Genomic DNA, 18,429 nt, shown 5'->3' on the forward strand with positions numbered 1-18,429 from the left:
CCTTCCCCCCTCATGAGTGGGTGATTGAGGGCAGGCATGCAGGGAGGAATTTAAAGCAGAGTCTGCTCTCTGAAACAGGCTGGGCTTCATTAACTGCAGGTTATCAAGTGAGAGCACAAGAGCAGAGAATTTGCAGGAATCTCGCCCAGGGTGGGCATCATTTGGGGGCTGGGTGTGCTGGCTGTCATGCCTACTAGCTACAGCACATAAAAGGTCTATCCAGAAGCTGCCTTTGCCTCTCCACTGCAGGCGCTTGCGGAACAGATGCTGATTCTAACTCTCCAGCAGTTTGAGAGCGAGTTGGGTGCAGCGGTTAAGAGCAGTGGACTCTAATCGGGGAGAGCTGGGTTTGATTCCCCACCCCTCCTCCGCACACACCCGTTGTGTGACGTTGGGTCAGTCACAGTTCTACTCTCAGAGCAGTTCTGGAAAGAGCTCTCTCAGCCCCACCTCCCTCTCAGGGTGTCTGCTGTGGGGAGAGGAAGGGAAGGAGCTTGTGTAAGGCACTCTGAGGCTCCAAGTGAAGGGTGGGCTATAAATCCATTCTCCTCCTTCTCCCGCTCCATGCAGGAGAATCCAGCTCCCAGTGTTTGAATGACATTCATTACCTGTTTGTTCATTACCTGTTTGTTCAAATGTTTTCATGGCTGGCCGGGATTTCTTTCCCCGGACCGGAGTTAGGGATCCTTCTCCCATGTGGAATGGTGACAACCCTCTGCCTCCCCGTCTCTGAAGAGGCCCGCCAGCTCAGGCTCCCACAGCAGCTGTCTATCTTGCCTTTCCTGGCTACCTGCTCACAGCAACACTTCCCCCCTCAGACTGACTCCCTTGCACATTTCCTTCCCTGGGAAAGCAGGCTGCTCTCAAGAGGCCCAGGAATACCTCCCAAGCCCCTCACACCTCCGGGGTCACGCCAGGTGCTCCAGAAGGCCATTTGTTAGGGCCCCCCCCCAAGCCAAGCCTCCTCCTTCCATGGGGGGGCCGCTGGAGTCTATTTGGGTCTTCTGAAGTAACTTCCTGTTCCAGTGAAGTGGAGGAAAACCAGGGCTGGCTCTGTGCTTTGGCAGAGAAGAAAGCGGGTGCCAAGAACCACCTTGGCGGGTAGGGTTGCCAATCCCCAGGCTTTAGCTAGGGTTGCCAATCCCCAGGTGGGGGCAGGGGATCCCCTGGTTTGGAGGCCCTCCCCCGGCTTCAGGGTCGTCAGAAAGCGGGGGGAGGGGAGGGAAATGTCTGCTGGGAGCTCTGTTATTCCCTATGGAGATTTATTCCCATAGAAAATCATGGGGCGTTTTCGCACTCACCTTCAAGTGGTGCGACCACCCTCCTCACGCCGGCGGATCTGCAGGGATTTCGCACCAGAAGCGCCGGCGCACCCAAAAGAGCCGGCGACTTCCGTCGCGAAACCAGCTCAAACGTTTTCCTGCTGCTTGGCGGTTTCCGTTTGAGATGGTTTTGCGACGGAAGTCGCCGGCTCTTTTGGGTGCGCCGGCGCTTCTGGTGCGAAATCCCTGCAGATCCGCCGGCGTGAGGAGGGTGGTCGCACCACTTGAAGGTCAGTGCGAAAACGCCCATGGAGAATTGATCCGCGGGTATCTGGGGCTCGGGGGGGGGGCTGTTTTTTTGAGGTAGAGGCACCAAATTTTCAGTACAGCATCTAGTGCCTCTCCCCAAAATATTCCCAGAGTTTCAAAACGATTGGACCAGGGGGTCCAATTCTATGAGCCCCCAAAGAAGGTGCCCCTATCCTTCATTATTTCCTATGGAAGGAAGGCATTGAAAAGGTGTGCCGTCCCTTTAAATGTGATGGCCAGAACCCCCTTTGGAGTTCAATTATGCTTGTCACAGCCTTGATCTTGGCTCCACCCCTAATGTCTCCTGGCTCCACCCCCAAAGCCTCCTGGCTCCACCCCCCAAAGTCCCCAGATATTTCTTGAATTGGACTTGGCAACCCTAGTGGCAGGTGCCCTGGGCCTGGCACTCACAGAAACCACTTGGTGGGGGGGGGGGGGTGCTGATCTGGTGTTTTAACTCAGTGTTGCGCTGGTTTCATCAGCTCCCGTGATCCTGGTTTTGCATATGCAAATGCTTTTCAATGCTCATCAACATAATTTAAGAAAACATCCTCCAAGCAGAATGGAAGAACCGTTGCCTGTTTGGCCACGAAGATGTTTAATCCAATTTCGTGTACAACATTTTCCACTGCACGGATACCAGTGATGTCTGAGTGTTTTTCTATCTAAAGAGAAATGGTTTGGGGGAAGGTTAAATATACCGGAAAAACAAATGCATTTCAAACACAGCAGCTATTTCTTTGAAGACTAGCAGTGGGGAAAATGAGTTTAGCATCTCCTGTCTGATTCATGCAGATCCCGCCATGCTGGAGAGGGAGTCCTGACAGCAGGAAGAGTTCCCCAGTGTTGCTGCACACTTAGCCAACAGCAGCAGAAAGCAAGGGTGACAAATGAGTGGGGGGGGGGTTTCTTGGGTACCACGTGAAGCTCAGGGATACTGCCTTGCAACCCTGGTGAGGCAGAGGGATTTCCAGGGTGGGCATCATCTGGGAGCTGGGTGTGCTGACAAAACAACACCTGAGGAGGGATGAGAGCTCCAGGTTGTGTATAGCCAGACACACTGGGAGCAAGCTGGACCTCACACCCAGATGGTGGCTGCCAGTTCGGTGTAGTGGTTAAGTGTGCAGACTCTTATCTGGGAGAACAGGGTTTGATTCCCCCACTTCTCCACTTGCACCTGCTGGAATGGCCTTGGGTCAGCCAGAGCCCTCTTATCTGGGAGAACCAGGTTTGATTCCCCACTCTTCCACTTGCACCTGCTGGAATGGCCATAGCTCTGGCAGAGGTTGTCCTTGAAAGGGCAGCTGCTGGGAGAGCCCTCTCCAGCCCCACCCACCTCACAGGGTGTCTGTTGTGGGGGAGGGAGATAAAGGAGATTGTAAGTCACTCTGAGACTCAGATTCAAAGTGGAGGACGGGGTATAAATCCAGTATGTTCTTTTTCGTCTGCCTGGGCCCAGGGTGAGGGGGAATGAAAGGCATAAACTATCTCTGTCGCCTTCAGATTTCTTTTCTACATGAAGTAGATTTTCAAAGTGCAATCCGTTAAATGTCCATCATAAAACCAGTAAATAACCCCTGCCGGAATGAACGTAGCAGGCTGTAATAATCCTATTGGTGTGATGGTGGGAAGAGAGCTGTGTGGGTGGACGCCCATTTTTTCCAGCCGGCCAATTGGAAAGCAGGGCGAGAGGCTCCTTGCTGCCTCCATGTTGTCACCCTGCCTGGATCAATACATGTTGGGCTTGTAACAGGGGTCCCCAACGTGGTGCCCTGTGGGCATTAGGGTTGCCAAGTCCAATTCAAGAAATATCTGGGGACTTTGAGGGTGGAGCCAGGAGACATTAGGGGTGGAGCCAAGATCAAGGCTGTGACAAGCATAATTGAACTCCAAAGGGAGTTCTGGCCATCACATTTAAAGGGACTGCACATCTTTTTAAATGCCTTCCTTCCATAGGAAATAATGAAGGATAGGGGCACCATCTTTTGGGGTTCATAGAATTGGACCCCCTGGTCCAAACTTTTTGAAACTTGGGAGGTATTTTGGGGAGAGGCACTAGATGCTATACTGAAAATTTGGTGCCTCTATCTCAAAAAACACCCCCCTCAGAGCCCCTGATACCCGCGGATCAATTCCCCATCATTCCCTATGGGAATCGTCCATAGAGGTGCATGATGGTTGTGGGGGCGGGGCTTCCCCCTCCGGCCAGCTGGCTGGAGGAGGGGGGAAGCCTGTAAAACCGGGGGATCCCCCTCTGGGACCTGGGGATTGGGAAGCCTAGTGGGCATCTTGGCACCTGCTGGCACATTTTCTGGTGCCCGCCAAATCTTATGAAGAAGTAGGTGGGGCCAGGTAGGATTTTTGCCCAGCAAGTCTTCTGATTGGTGACTGGAGATTTTATTTGATTTGCCTTTTTTTTAAAAAAAATGTTGATTTGGCAGCAGCTGCCACCACGACACAAGGATCTACACTGTGATACTGAAGTTAAGCTGTGGCAATTGTTCTGTGGCTGGCTCTGCCTCCAGCGGCCATTTTGTGGCAGCCGCGTCACATCAGAATTCCAAATGTGCCTGCAAGCTCAAAAGGGTTAGGGTGTTCTTTGCCTGCCACCATATTCCGGCCCCCCTCCCCCTGTGGGAACACCTTCCCCAGAGCTCCCCAGGATGAAGCACCCCCCATCCAGTGCCCCTTCAAGGCTGTGGGGTGAGGGGCGCCAGCAACGCTCCCTCTTGCCGCGAGCCTCATCGCCACTGGAAGCAGCTTTTTGGGGGGAGGGCGGTGGTCAGGGAAGCAGTAATTGCCCAGCGGAGCCATTGAATGCCCAGACAAGGCCTGGGAATTAGACATTAGATCCTTGCAGCCAGAGCCGCTTCAATGGAAGCTGATAAAGCTTTGTAATTTTGAAGTCTAATTGAAGTTAATTCATTCTTGATTATCTAGAGATTAAGCAGCTGCCTGAATTCAGCCGGGGACTGTGTTTGGTAACTCGCCTTAATCAAGTCGCGAAGCACTTTTCCTTCTGCTCTCTGGAACAGCTCAACGGCCTCTCAGGCAGATGCTGTTTCTGATGTCTGTAACGAGGAGCTGTGGGCCCAGTCGGCCCAAAACAGTGGGGCGGAAAGTCTCCTTCGCCTGCCACACTTGGGGTCCGTTTTCGTGTCCTCCTTCTGAAGCAGTGGACTTTTTAAATTTTTTATTGTATTACATTTGTATCCCGCCCTCCCCTGATGGGCTCAGGAAGGCTGACAGTAATTAAAACAACATAGCGCAAAAATAAAAACACAATAAAAACACTGAAAACATTTCATAGAATTTTGTACAATTTAAAAACAATCCTTTCAGTTCCATTCCCTAGAGTCCAAGATGACGTGGTTAGTTCTTAGTGAACACCACATGTAATGATGATGTTAGGTGCTGTTTAGCGCTTCACATTTCTATTGGGAGGGGTTCAAATTAGGGTTGCCAATCCCCGGGGTGGGGGCCAGTTTGGAGGCCCTCCCCCCGCTTCAAGGTCGTCAGAAAGCAGGGGGAGGGGAGGGAAATGTCTGCTGGGAACTCTATTATTCCCTATAGAGATTTATTCCCATAGAAAATCATGGAGAATTGATCTGCGGGTATCTGGGGCTCTGGGGGGGTTGTTTTTTGGGGTAGAGGCACCAAAATTTCAGTAAAGCATCTAGTGCCTCTCCCCAAAATACCCCCCAAGTTTCACAAAGATAGGACCAGGGGGTCCAATTCTATGAGCCCCGAAAGAAGGTGCCCCTATCCTTCATGATTTCCTATGGAAGGAAGGAATTGAAAAGGTGTGCCGTTCCTTTAAATGTGATGGCCAGAACTCCCTTTGGAGTTCAATGATGCTTGTCACAGCCTTGATCTTGGCTCCACCCCTAATGTCTCCTGGCTCCACCCCCAAAGTCCCCAGATATTTCTTGAATTGGACTTGGCAACCCTAGTTCAAATACCAGTGCTGTGGGATGGTAGATTAGTGGTTGCCTCCCCATTAGACATTAAATGTCAGCCTAAACAATTCTGTCTTACAGGCCCTGTGGAATTGTGACAAGTCCCGCAGGGGCCTGATGTTTTGGGGGAGTGTGTTCCTCAGGGCAGGGGCTGCCACCGAAAAGGCTCTCGCTCTTTACATCTCACAGTGGCTCTAGCTGTACATACTGAATGCTTGCAGCTCAAACACAATTGGCAGCATTGATCAACTGAAGACAATTATGGGATTAGGGGATGGATAGGAAGGAAGCGTAGGCGTGCCAACCTCCAGGCGGGGCCTGGAGTTCTCCCAGAATTGCAGCTGAACTCCATACTACAGAGATCACTTCCCAAAATGGCTGCTTTGGGATGGGGGTAACCAGTAAGGTGCTGGTCCAATGAGCGCAAGGCTCTTCAGGGCACATAGGGGAGAGGTGGTCCCTCAGATATGTCCACTCCAGGCCTTGAAGATTAATACCAATACCCTGAAGTGGATCCGATCCTCAATCGGTAGCCAGTGCAAGCGGCATAGCACTGGCTGAATGCATGCCCGTACAGGCGATGCCATCAGCCAGCACGCCACCAAATTCTGAACCACCTGGAGTTTCCGGAGCAGCCTCAAGGGCAAGCCCCTGTAAAGTGAGTTACAGTAATCAAGCCTGGAAGTGACCGTTCCGTGGGTCACCGTAGCCAAGCCCTGCCCAGAAGTCCCCATGCGACGGGTTTTCCTCAGAAGCTCCTGACCTAGGTGTAACTACTGCTGCACACACACACCATAGTGATGACGACATGTATTCAGCATTCACGTTGTCTGAAGACTGTACCTGCAAATCAGTGGCGGGTCTTGTGCTCTTGCCGCTCCGGTTTTGATGCTCTCGCTGGCCGCAAAGAAGTCCCAGTGCTGTTATTGTGGCCTTGGAAGCATCCGAAAGGCTGGGCAGAGTTCGAGTCCAGTGAGGCACCTTTACGACCGGCCAAGTTTCTTTTTTTTTAAATAAATATTTTTATGTTTTATTGACTTTAGTACAATTGGCCATTACAGCATATGGATGTTGAAATTACAAATAACCCTCCCCCCCCCCAACCCTCCCCGTCTTCTCTTAGTCTTTTCCCCTCAGCCAAGGGCACAGAGTCCTGATCTTCCACTGAATGTCCTTCCTTGTTTCTCCTGAGATCCACTCTAAATAAGGGTTCCATCTGGTCTCGATTTCCTTGGCTTTATCTTCCCACGTGGAATCCTTGTTTATTGTTGCCACGATGTCAGACTGTATGTAATCAAACAAATAGCTGTGCCAGATTTCTATTGACCATTTACTTTTATCTTTCCACCCCAAAGCGATGACCGCCTTCCCCGCTAATATCATTGCCTTGACAAGGTTTTGCATGGGTCTACTTAGTGCTGGACTTCCTATTGTACTTAACAACATCATATTAAAGCCAATGGTTAATGGTACATTGCAGACTTTCTTAATAAATTGAATAATTTCCCTCCAAAAGGGTTTAACCTCTTCACACTCCCACCACATATGTGCAAACCAACCCTTAAATTGTTTGCAATGCCAGCACTTGGAGCTCACTCCTGGAAATATATTGGCTATTTGTGCGGGAGTTTTGTACCATTTTGTGAAAAATTTATGTTCCAGTTCTTTAAATTTGGTTACTTTAATCCTTTCTAGACCATCCAAGATTTTCCCAGCCAACCCCTCTGTTAACTGACCTTCATGACTCCAAATCTTTTGTAAATGTACTATTATTTTATCTTTATTTGAAATCATTTTTCTGTATATTAACCCCACTAGACCCTTCCTTTGTTTGGCCATTACCTTATATATCTCTTCCATTGGAGTGTCTAGCCAAAGCTCTCCCTTTTCACGACCGGCCAAGTTTCATTCCAGCTGTGAGTTTTTTGTGTGCCTGCACACTTTTTCAGGTACAATGAAATAGACGTCATCAGTCCAGACAGACAGGCAGAGGATGAGCGTACATCCTGAGGATGCTGCCGTCCTCGGAGGGGGGCGGGGAACTGCTCCTGATGGCAGCAGAGGGGAGGACTTGCAAGAGTTGGTGTAAATTGCAGGAGGAAAGGTACTGGATGGGTTCTAAGATTTCTTTTAATTGTAAGAGTAGTTCAGCGGCGGAGTCGGCTGCCTAAGAAGGTTGTGAGCTCCCGCTCAGTGCCAGGCTCCAAGCAGCCGCTGGACAAACACTTGTCAGGGATGCTCAAGGCCAGCGGTCCCCAACCTTTTTGGCACCAGGGGCCAGTTTTGTGGAAGACAATTTTTCCATGGCCCGGGGGGGGGGGTGCACAATGGTTTCGGGAGGATACACTTTATTTTGGTGTGGTGGTTAAGTGTGCTCTTATCTGGGAGAACCAGGTTTGGTTCCCCACTCCTCCACTTGCACCTGCTGAGATGGCCTTGGGTCAGCCAGAGCTCTCTTATCTGGGAGAACCGGGCTTGATTCCCCCCTCCTCCACTTGCAGCTGCCGGAATGGCCTTGGGTCAGCCATAGCTCTCTTCTCTGGGAGAACCGGGTTTGATTCCCCACTCCTCCACTTGCAGCTGCCGGAATGGCCTTGGGTCAGCTGTAGCTCTCTTATCTGGGAGAACCAGGTTTGGTTCCCCACTCCTCCACTTGCACCTGCTGAGATGGCCTTGGGTCAGCCAGAGCTCTCTTATCTGGGAGAACTGGTTTGATTCCCCACTCCTCCACTTACACCTGCTGGAATGGCCTTGGGTCAGCCATAGCTCTCTTATCTTGGAGAACCGGGTTTGATTCCCCACACCTGCTGGAATGGCCTTGGGTCAGCCATAGCTCTCTTATCTTGGAGAACCGGGTTTGATTCCCCACTCCTCCACTTGCACCTGCCAGAATGGCCTTGGGTCAGCCATAGCTCTCTTATCTGGGAGAACCGGGTTTGATTCCCCACTCCTCCACTTGCACCTGCTGGAATGGCCTTGGGTCAGCCATAGCTCTCTCTTCTGGGAGAACTGGGTTTGGTTCCCCACTCCTCCACTTGCACCTGCTAGCATGGCCTTGGGTCAGCCATAGGTCTGGCAGAGGTTTTCCTTGAAAGGGCAGCTGCTGTGAGAGCCCTCTCAGCCCCACCCACCTCACAGGGTGTCTGTTGTGGGGGAGGAAGATAAAGGAGATTGTGAGCCGCTCTGAGACTCTGTCCTTGAAAGGGCAGCTGCTGTGAGAGCCCTCTCAGCCCTACTCACCTTACAGAGTTTCTGTTATGGGGGGGAGGAAGGGAAAGAAGATTGTAGGCCGCTCTGAGACTCTGTCCTTGAAAGGGCAGCTGCTGTGAGAGCCCTCTCAACCCCACCCACCTCACAGGGTGTCTGTTGTGGGGGAGGAAGATAAAGGAGATTGTGAGCCGCTCTGAGACTCTGTCCTTGAAAGGGCAGCTGCTGTGAGAGCCCTCTCCAGCCCCACCCATCTCACAGGGTGTCTGTTGTGAGGGAGGAAGTGAAAGGAGATTGTGAGCTGCTCTGAGACTCTCAGAGTGGAGGGTGGGATATAAATCCAATATCTTCATCTACCTCACAGGGTGTCTGTTGTGGGGGAGGAAGTGAAAGGAGATTGTGAGCCGCTCTGAGACTCTTCGAAGTGGAGGGCGGGATATAAATCCAATATCTTCATCTACCTCACAGGGTGTCTGTTGTGGGGGAGGAACTGAAAGGAGATTGTGAGCTGCTCTGAGACTCTTCAGAGTGGAGGGCGGGATATAAATCCAGTATCTTCATCTACCTCACAGGGTGTCTGTTGTGGGGGAGGAAGTGAAAGGAGATTGTGAGCCACTCTGAGACTCTTCAGAGTGGAGGGCTGGATATAAATCCAATATCTTCATCTACCTCACAGGGTGTCTGTTGTGGGGGAGGAAGGGAAAGGAGATTGTGAGCCACTCTGAGATTTTGAGTGAAGGGCAGGATATAAATCCAATGTATTATTATTATTATTATTACTACTACATTGTAATATATAATGAAATAATTATACAACTCGCAGCCCGGTTGCTAAAAGGCCATGGCCCGGGGATTGGGGACCCCTGCTGTAGGCTGATCCTGCATTGAGCAGGGGGTTGGACTAGATGGCCTGTGTGGTCCCTTCCAACTCTATGATTCGGAGAGGGGTTTTGTCAGGATAAAACAGACCACAGCACAACAATGATAGCTGCTTTGGATTCTCACTGGGGAGAAAGGCAAGATATACAGATGAAGCAAGCCATTTGAAGAATTTGAAAGAATTTGCCAGGTCAAAGGACGGAGCTGAGATTCCAAGCCATTCGAAGGTTTGCTGGGGTGCTTTTACACCCTTCAGTCCCCACTGACTTCGGTGGACCTAGAAAGGGATAACTCTGCTTACGGTAGCCCCTTGACAGACTTAAACTATCGCAAAGCAGTTATCATGGATCAGACACTTCTTCTTTTGTGGGTGATTTCGCACTCACGTTGCGGAGCAAATCGCAGGTGCAAAATGCCGGCGCGGAGCAACTGGTGCGAAATCGCTAGCTTGCTCCGCCCCGAAACGGAAGCCCGCCCCAGACCAACGTGAGTTCGGAATCACCCTGTAAGCAAACATTTGAGCCTTTAGAAATGCACACCGTTGTTTGGAAGAATAGTTCCCCCTCCCCCCACAATGTTTCAATAATGAAACCGTATGGTCTACAGATATGAATATTCAAATAAGAAGTATAGCTTTGACAGTACTGGACAACGATGGAATAGGTTCCTGATTAGAAATAAGACAAGTAAGACAGAAAGACAGGCGCTTATGAGAAATAATCCAAGCAGTCTGAACCACAGGCAGCAAGAGCATTACCCACCCATACACACACACACACACACACACATTCCTCAGCCCCACACCTTCTCTGAATGGCACCCTCTTCACAAACAGCTGCTGTTTCTTCATCTTCTCCTCCTTCTCCTTCTCCTTCTCTTTCTCTCTTCCCTGAGAACAAAACCTACCCAAGCATTTCAGCTTCAAAATATATCATTCAACAGCAACCATTAGCTCGCCGCTATTTAGCTAGTAGCAATTTGCAAGCACTGCAAAGTTTTAGATTAATAGCAACAAGAATGGGAAATGAAATCATTTATTACTCCTGAAAGCCAATTTTATACACTTCTCTGGCTTCGAGACTGCATTCTAATCTTATTATTTAAAAAAATAATGATCCCGTTTTAGCATTTGCTCCCTTTTTAATTTTTTTTTTCAGCCACCCTATCAGGCCTTAAATAGGTTAGCTTCGTACTGATTTCCAAAAAAAAAAACACACACAAAAAAACCTTCATTAGAATTATATGCTCCATCTGTTTTGCTCATTGAAGGTCTTATAAAAACGGTACTTTAAATAAATCAATGATAACTATGTCAACTAATGATTGTTTTTTTTTTCCTTTTTGTCTTCACAGTTTAAAAAAAATACCAAGGAATTAGCAGAGACTAATGGCCATAATGAACCTCAGGTACAACTTTTGGGTTCCCTTTGAGGGCCGTTTGTGCTTTGGAATAAAAGGGAGGGAGGGAGCACTTTGGAATAAAAGGGACTGAGGCTTCGGAACACAGGCCGCTATCACTAGAGGGGACGACAGGCCTTGGTTGGTCTGCGGTGGGCAAAAGACTTCCTTTCCATGCCTGTTTGCCCCCTCCATTCACCCCCTTCCACTCACCCAGGGCCTGGGATACAGTCAGCTTCCTGATTTGGGGATGATCAAAACAACTGGAACTGGTGTAATCCAAGGAAATAACAGAAAAACCACCAGAAGCAATGAAATTTACATAGAAATGTTTTAGTGCAAGCTTAAATGAAATTTAAACAAAACAAAACTAAGGAACATGAGCTTTCAACATATGAATTTCCCCGCACAGTCTTTCAGTAGCCCTGTAAATTAGTTGACTCAGTTGTGGGTGAACGCTTTTTTCCTCAGCGCCCAACTCCTAACTGTGCGGAGAGAGTAAGGAAGGAACCGCTTACGAAAGAACTCCTCACGGTTGCCAGCAACGGATGAGAGAATGCATAGATCCATGTTGAAAAAATTGAGCTGAGGCTCCATGCAACATCAGGAGGAGGCTGACGAAGTGACTGAGAAAAAAGCGTTCACCTGCAACTGAGTCTACTCGAAGGAAGCCGATTTACAGAGCTACTGAAAGACTGTGTGGGGAAATTCATATGTTGAAAGCTCATGTTCCTTAGTTTTGTTTTGTTTCAGTTTCATTTAAGCTTGCACTAAAACATATTTATTCATTCATTCATATTTACACGTTTCCATGAATCCAGGGGAAGTGGGCAGGGGGAGGGAGCAGGAATGCCTGACAAGAAGTCGCGTTCATGCCCTTTGCAAGCAGAGAGAGTTCCGACATCTGCAGATGGCCAGTGGTTTACATTCAGCAAGTTTATTTCAAGACAAGCAAACTGAGTTTTTAAATTTGCTTTACAGCATTAACAAGTCTCTGTTAAGAAGTCGCTTGCGTGCCTCATTAAATGCATTGCCGTGCTGTGTTCCCATGCTTCTCATTGACGAGATATTGAAATGTGCGGGATTTAGAACGATCGCGCCCACGTGACAAGCAGAACTTGCAAGAACGAACCTTCAGCATCTTGAGGGTTTCAGTTTCCACTTGTAAGAAAGAGCAGTGGGCGGCAGAAAATTCGCAAGCCCTTCGCTGGGCCATTCTGCAGGCTGCGGGGCTGGCTGCATCTTCCGTGTCAATACATGCAACAAAAAGGAAATAAGGAAAAGCAGCTCCAGGAGTAGGGTTGCCAAGTCCAATTCAAGAAATATTTGGCGACTTTGGGGGTGGAGTCAGGAGACTTTGGGGGTGGAGCCAGGAGACATTGGGGGCGGAGCCAGGAACAAGGGTGTGACATGCATAATTGACCTCCAAAGGGAGTTATGGCCATCACATTTCAAGGGACTGCACATCTTTTAAATGCCTTCCTTCCATAGGAAGTAATGAAGGATAGGGGCACCTTCTTTGGGGGCTCATAGAATTGGACCTCCTAGTCCAATCTTTTTGAAACTTAGGGAGTATTTTGGGGAGAGCCACTGGATACTATACTGAAAATTTGGTACCTCTACCTCAAACAACAGGGGCCCCAGAGCCCCAGATACCCGTGGATAAATTCTTTATTATTTTCTGTGGGAATAAATCTTCATAGGGAATAACAGAGTTCCCAGCAGACATTTCCCTCCCCTCCCCCCGCTTTCTGATTACCCTGAAGCAGGGGGAGGGCCTCCAAACCAGGAGGGGGTCCCCTGCCCCCACCTGGGGATTGGCAGCCCTATCCAGGAGAGAGATCTGAGTGGAGAAGCAGCAGGAGAGAGAATAATGCCTAACTTCTTCCCTGCCTGCTTCTCTGATGCAAAACGAGTCCTTCCCCCCCACACACACACACAGCTTTCTCCTCTGTGGGGTTCCAGACTTGGCTGTGGCTACCTAAATTAGGGTTGCCAGCTTTTAAAACGGTCCCTCTAGCAGCCCCTGCGCTATCCCTTTGACCTGCAGCAATTCTCAGGTGAGGTTAAGAACATAAGAACATAAGAGAAGCCATGTTAGATCAGGCCAATGGCCCATCCAGTCCAACATTCTGTGTCACACATAAGAACACAAGAGAAGCCATGTTGGATCAGGCCAATGGCCCATCCAGTCCAACATTCTGTGTCACATAAGAACATAAGAGAAGCCCTGTTGGATCAGGCCAATGGCCCATCCAGTCCAACACTCTGTGTCACATAAGAACATAAGAGAAGCCATGTTGGATCAGGCCAATGGCTCATTCAGTCCAACACTCTGTGTCACATAAGAACATAAGAGAAGCCATGTTGGATCAGGCCAATGGCCCATCCAGTCCAACACTCTGTGTCACATAAGAACATAAGAGAAGCCATGTTAGATCAGGCCAATGGCCCATCCAGTCCAACACTCTGTGTCACATAAGAACATAAGAGAAGCCATGTTGAATCAGGCCAATGGCCCATCCAGTCCAACACTCTGTGTCACATAAGAATATAAGAGAAGCCATGTTGGATCAGGCCAATGGCCCATCCAGTCCAACACTCTGTGTCACATAAGAACATAAGAGAAGCCATGTTGGATCAGGCTAATGGCCCATCCAGTCCAACACTCTGTGTCACACAGTGGCCAAATATATAGGTTGTTTAGTTCCAGGCCCATTAAGCCTCTATTAAAGGAGGAAGATATTTTAAACCTCATTGAGAAGAGTAGCCTGAGGACACTGTTTGTAGCTGAGGGGGAGGGGGGGCACTTCCCTATCCACGCAACATACAAACACACACTTCGACTGCAATCTGCACAAAAGATTGAATTGATCCTGGGCTAGAAAAGATTGGAACAGATGCGGTGTGGGGGGAAGAAAGTGGACATTGTAGCGTAAAAAACCCACACACGCTCCTGTTTGGATGCCAAGTCAGTGTGGGACGAACCTGTATTCAGTTTTGAATGCGAACGTTTAAGGCAGGGATGTCCAGACTTGCTTAATACGAGAGTCACATAGAATGTTTGAGAGCCACAAGGAAGCTAGGCAGGCAGGCAGGCAAATAGATGAGGGGGGAGGGAGAGTTGGAAAGAAGGCAAATTTAAATGCATTCTCCAGGCTGCTAGCTGGCTTGGCAAAGTGATTTAAAGAGCGAAATGTCTTCTCCACTCTGGCCAATGGGGCCAGTGGGTGCTTGCAGAGCGACACAATATGTGTGAAAGAGCCACAGTTTGGCCACCTCTGGCATAAGGCATTCTGATATGGAGGCAGCAAAAGCTGAATGGCTGAGGGAGGAGGGGAAGGAATGCATCTCTGGGGCAATTGATGGGGAAGAAGTGGCAGGTATTGGGGAAGGGCAAGCCCGGGCACAAACGGTGGCATTTGGGCAGACCCCACCCACAGCAGAGCAGTTTTATTCTCCTTGGCCCCTTTGATCTGCCTCCTGCCCCACCAGGGTTGGGTTTTCTGTGGGGTTTTTTTTGCTCCTTTTAAAAAAAGGGAATTGCCCTAGCAACCAGGCCTGTGCCTGCAGAGAAGCCCACGGCCCTCCTTCTTGCTGCCCAGGCCCCTGACTTCCCTGCTTTTGTTTTTATGCCTCCTTTCCCACACTCGCCCACCTATAGAAAACCCCTTTGCTGCCTGCTGCAGCAGCCCTGAGCCAACCTGTCCTTCCAGAAGTCTCCTCCACTGCTACCTCCGTGACCTCGTCCGCCATCTTCCCAGCCTGCCTGCCTTTCTTGGGGGGGAGCCCGCCGCAGCCATGACATACGTGTGCCGCCTTGCCTCGCCAGCCCCTCAGCAGTGCCGTGTCTACCCTTCACCATGCCGAGCCACTCAGCAAAAGAGCTTGGAAGACAGGAGAGCAGGTGGCTCTTCCAGACAGCTTCCACGAGCGGTGCTGGTGGGGGCTCGTTCCTGGAGGGACTTCGGGTTTTCTTTTTCACACCACACCCTGCGCCTGCTTGCCCTGCCCCCTGATCTCATGCCTCCTCCTCCCTTTATTTTAATTTTTTTTTTAAATTTTGTCAGCCCCCCCCCCCCCCCAGTTCCCCTAGTGCCCCCAGCTGGAAGAATCCTGGCTATTGCCCCATAGTCCTGTAGCAATTGTCAGAAGAGCCCTCTGGTGTGGTGTCACAGCCGGCGAACGGCAGGCGAGGGGTGGGACAGGCAAGGAAAGGGGGGGGAGCACCACGGAGAACAGTCGGCAGCCACTGCAGATGCCTCTGGACTCGTACCAGCAGGGAGAGCTCACTGGAGAATCATTGCCATAGGGAAATCAGCCACAATGCCCAAGAGGGGAGAAAACGACCAGGCTGATGAACTGGGTCTTTATAATATCGAGTGAGAGTCATTTGAATTGTTTGGGGAACCTCAGGCTAGATGGGATCAGCATTCTGCGTGTGTGGGTGTGGGTGTGCGCATGTGTGCTGGCGAAGGCTGCTCTCCAGAGGAACTCTGCTCACTGGAATGGCTGCTCTCTGGAAGGGTGGGGGGAAGAACCTGCCTCCCACTTTGCAAGTGGGATTGAGGCACGTGAGGATGGCATTGGCGCACTGGTCCCTCCCCTCGTGCCCTTCCAGTCGGCCACCCTGAAGCAGAAGCCCTGGCGAGACGGCAGTCCTGCCAGCCTCTCCTCCCATGGCCTGCTAACCCTCCCGTCCCTCCCCAGCCACAGGGGAGCTGTGCTTCTTCAAATAAAGCCCTGGGGAAGAGCTAATGGGGGGGGGCAGTGCCAGAGCTGAACATCAGCATTTTTTTTATTGCTAGGCTCCGCTGGGGTCCAGTCCCAGATTGGCCACAGACAGAGCTTTTACCTGGACACATGAAGCTGCCTTCTGTTGAATCAGACACACACACACCCCTCCATGGTCCAGCAAAGTCAGTCTTGTCTGCTCAGACCGGCAGCAGCTCTCCGGAGCCTCAGGCCAAGGTCTTTCCCGTCACCTCCTGCTGGATTCCATTAACTGGAGATGCTGGATATTGTCCCAGGAACCAAGCGGATGTTCTTCCCCAGAGCCACGTCCCCCCACACAGACCCCACAGCATTGCCCCTTTAAGTCAGAGCAGAGGGGTTTTTCCAAGGAGCCCACGAGACATGTTCGGAAGGAGTGCTGTGCTGTGTCAGACAGGAGCTCCCAAACGAAGTGGGCCCCCCCCAGGGGGGTAGCCGTGTTGGTCGGAAGCAGTAGCGCAGCCTTTGAGTTCATCACCTGCACATGGAAGCTGATCTAATTATTTACTTGATTGATTGATTGATCACCCCATCCCGGTTTGTGCCGGGCTGTGGCGGACGTATGAGGGCATAATGCCATGAAACATCATGGCCAGAATTAAACTTCACAGTGCCCCACTGGACCCAAACTTGGTCCCCCCCCCCCCATTATGGGAACAGCCCCAGGGTGCCCTTTTTCTCAGCCAGAAGGCATTCCAGGCGCCCAGGAAGCTGCCTTCTATGGAATCAGACCATCAGCGGTCTGTTCGGACGGGCAGCAGCTCTCCCTCCCTCCCTGCAGGGTCTCAGGCAGAGAAAGGTCTTTCCCATCCCCTCCTGCCTGGTCCCGGATGCTGCTGGGGGTTGAACTGGGACTCTCCGCATGCCGCAGCCCCCACTCCTCCCTTGCTCTGTGGGACTGTGCCAAAATGGCTCTCTCCTCTGCGCTGAATCAGTCACTAGGCTGGCCAGAGCCCCACACACCCGCACCCCACTCGTGGGCTGGTTTTGGGAACGGAGCTGTGCGGCTCTCCAGAGCGAGGGGAGGCCTGGCTGACGGAGGGGGAGGGATTGCGCTCACCGCTGTGGGCGACGCTTGTCTCCCCGGAACGTATCAAATGTGACATACGTTCCAATGAACTGTCAGCACCTTCCAGCTGAGCAGCTCAGCACGCCCAGCGCAGAGATTGTAGGTCAGGCTGTGATGGCTTAGCCCTCGGGGAGGCTGTCTGCCCCACTCCTGCCATTTGCTTTGAGTGGCACGGCTGAGGGGTGCCCCCTCAGGCCTCCCCTCTGCCCACAAACAGCAAATGAGCTCCATGGGATGCCTCAGGCCTCAGCTGAGGGGTCTCCGGATTTCTCCCCTGTTCTTTTCCTGCACGGGTCTTACGCTTCCTCCCTCCTATCCTCAGCCTTTCCTCTGGAAGAGCTGCAAGAGAGACAGAGAAAAGTGCAACCCAAAGGAAAGTGCTGAAACATCTCTCTAAAGGGGGGGGGGGGGGTCAGGGAGGAGATACCTAAAGGGGAGCGTAAGAAATATGAATGGCAGCGAGAGAGACAGAGTGCTCCTTCCATCTCTGTTTCCCCTACAGACAGATCAGCAAGCTGCAGGTTCCAAACCGCAAAAGGCCTCATGTTGGGCGGGAGCTCACAGGAACAGGCCTCCGGGACGTTTACATTTTATCGTGCTCTTTCTTTCTTAACCCTCTCACCCCCACAAAAAAAAACCCCTCGCTTCTGGACGCCGTTGTCACGCCCCCTGTGAGAATTTTGCTGAACTCTTAAGAGCTGACAAACTTTCTAATATTTCCCCTCACAAAAAAAATGGGGAAATAACCCAAACCTATAAAGCAGACCGATGGAAATCTTCCTCGTGCCACCGTGGCCGCGTAGGAGAAAGGCATTTTAAAAGTATGAGGGGAGTAAGGTTTATTATGACATTTTTAATTCAAGAAGCATTTAAGGTGGATGCTGAGCGGATATAATTTAGTCCACCTTCTGGTGATGTCAAGAGCGTGTGGCATATGCAAATGAGCTATGCAGATGAATCGTGCGAATGAGCTCCGGCACCTCTTTTTCTTTGAAAGGACCCCTGTACCCTGCAGTGTGAGGAGGATCATGAGCTCAGGCGGCTTTGATTGAGAGGGTTTGACAGCTTTGCAGAGGATGGCTCTGTGGACAGCTAAAGGGAACCTTCAGGAACAGAGGCAGTCTATCTGTGTGCCAGGTGCTGGGGACAATTGGTTCCCTTCATTCTGGATTTGTGGACTGCCTGGAAACCTCACCCAGCCACTGCCTGGTCTGCGGTCCAATCTAGCAGAGCTCTTTGTATATTCTGTACACAAACTTTTGTTTTCATACTTGACTTGCTGCACAGTTCACTGGCTGTTCAGCTCTACGATGCTTCGTTGTAAGGACTGGATCTGCTGGAGTGAACGACTTAGTCAGCATGCCTCGTGTCTAGGTGTTCTCTCTTGGTCCTCTCTGCCCCCTCCTCTCTCTCTTCTCCCTCTCCCTTGCACAGAGACACGTGTCTCTGCCGGTCTCCCCCACAGACACAGTGCCCTCATCCCCCCACACTTGTGAGGCTGGACAAGGTGGCCATTTGTGACAGGAAAAGGACTCTTTCGATTAGGCCTCTTTCTCTTCTGTTGGCTGCATCC

The 18,429-nt window shown here is 50.8% G+C and overlaps 1 protein-coding gene across 1 annotated transcript in view; it reads left to right on the top strand.

Annotated features, from left to right (window-relative positions):
- Positions 1 to 18,429, top strand: part of ENOX1 (ecto-NOX disulfide-thiol exchanger 1) — a 252,607-nt gene that overhangs the window by 212,681 nt on the left and 21,497 nt on the right. Inside the window, exon 11 of the mRNA XM_060233572.1 lies at positions 10,970 to 11,023. Coding sequence (XP_060089555.1) covers positions 10,970 to 11,023 — 54 coding nt within the window. The remainder of the gene's footprint in view (positions 1 to 10,969; positions 11,024 to 18,429) is intronic.

Source organism: Heteronotia binoei, chromosome 3 (genome assembly GCF_032191835.1).
Source record: "Heteronotia binoei isolate CCM8104 ecotype False Entrance Well chromosome 3, APGP_CSIRO_Hbin_v1, whole genome shotgun sequence".
NCBI lineage: Eukaryota > Metazoa > Chordata > Lepidosauria > Squamata > Gekkonidae > Heteronotia > Heteronotia binoei.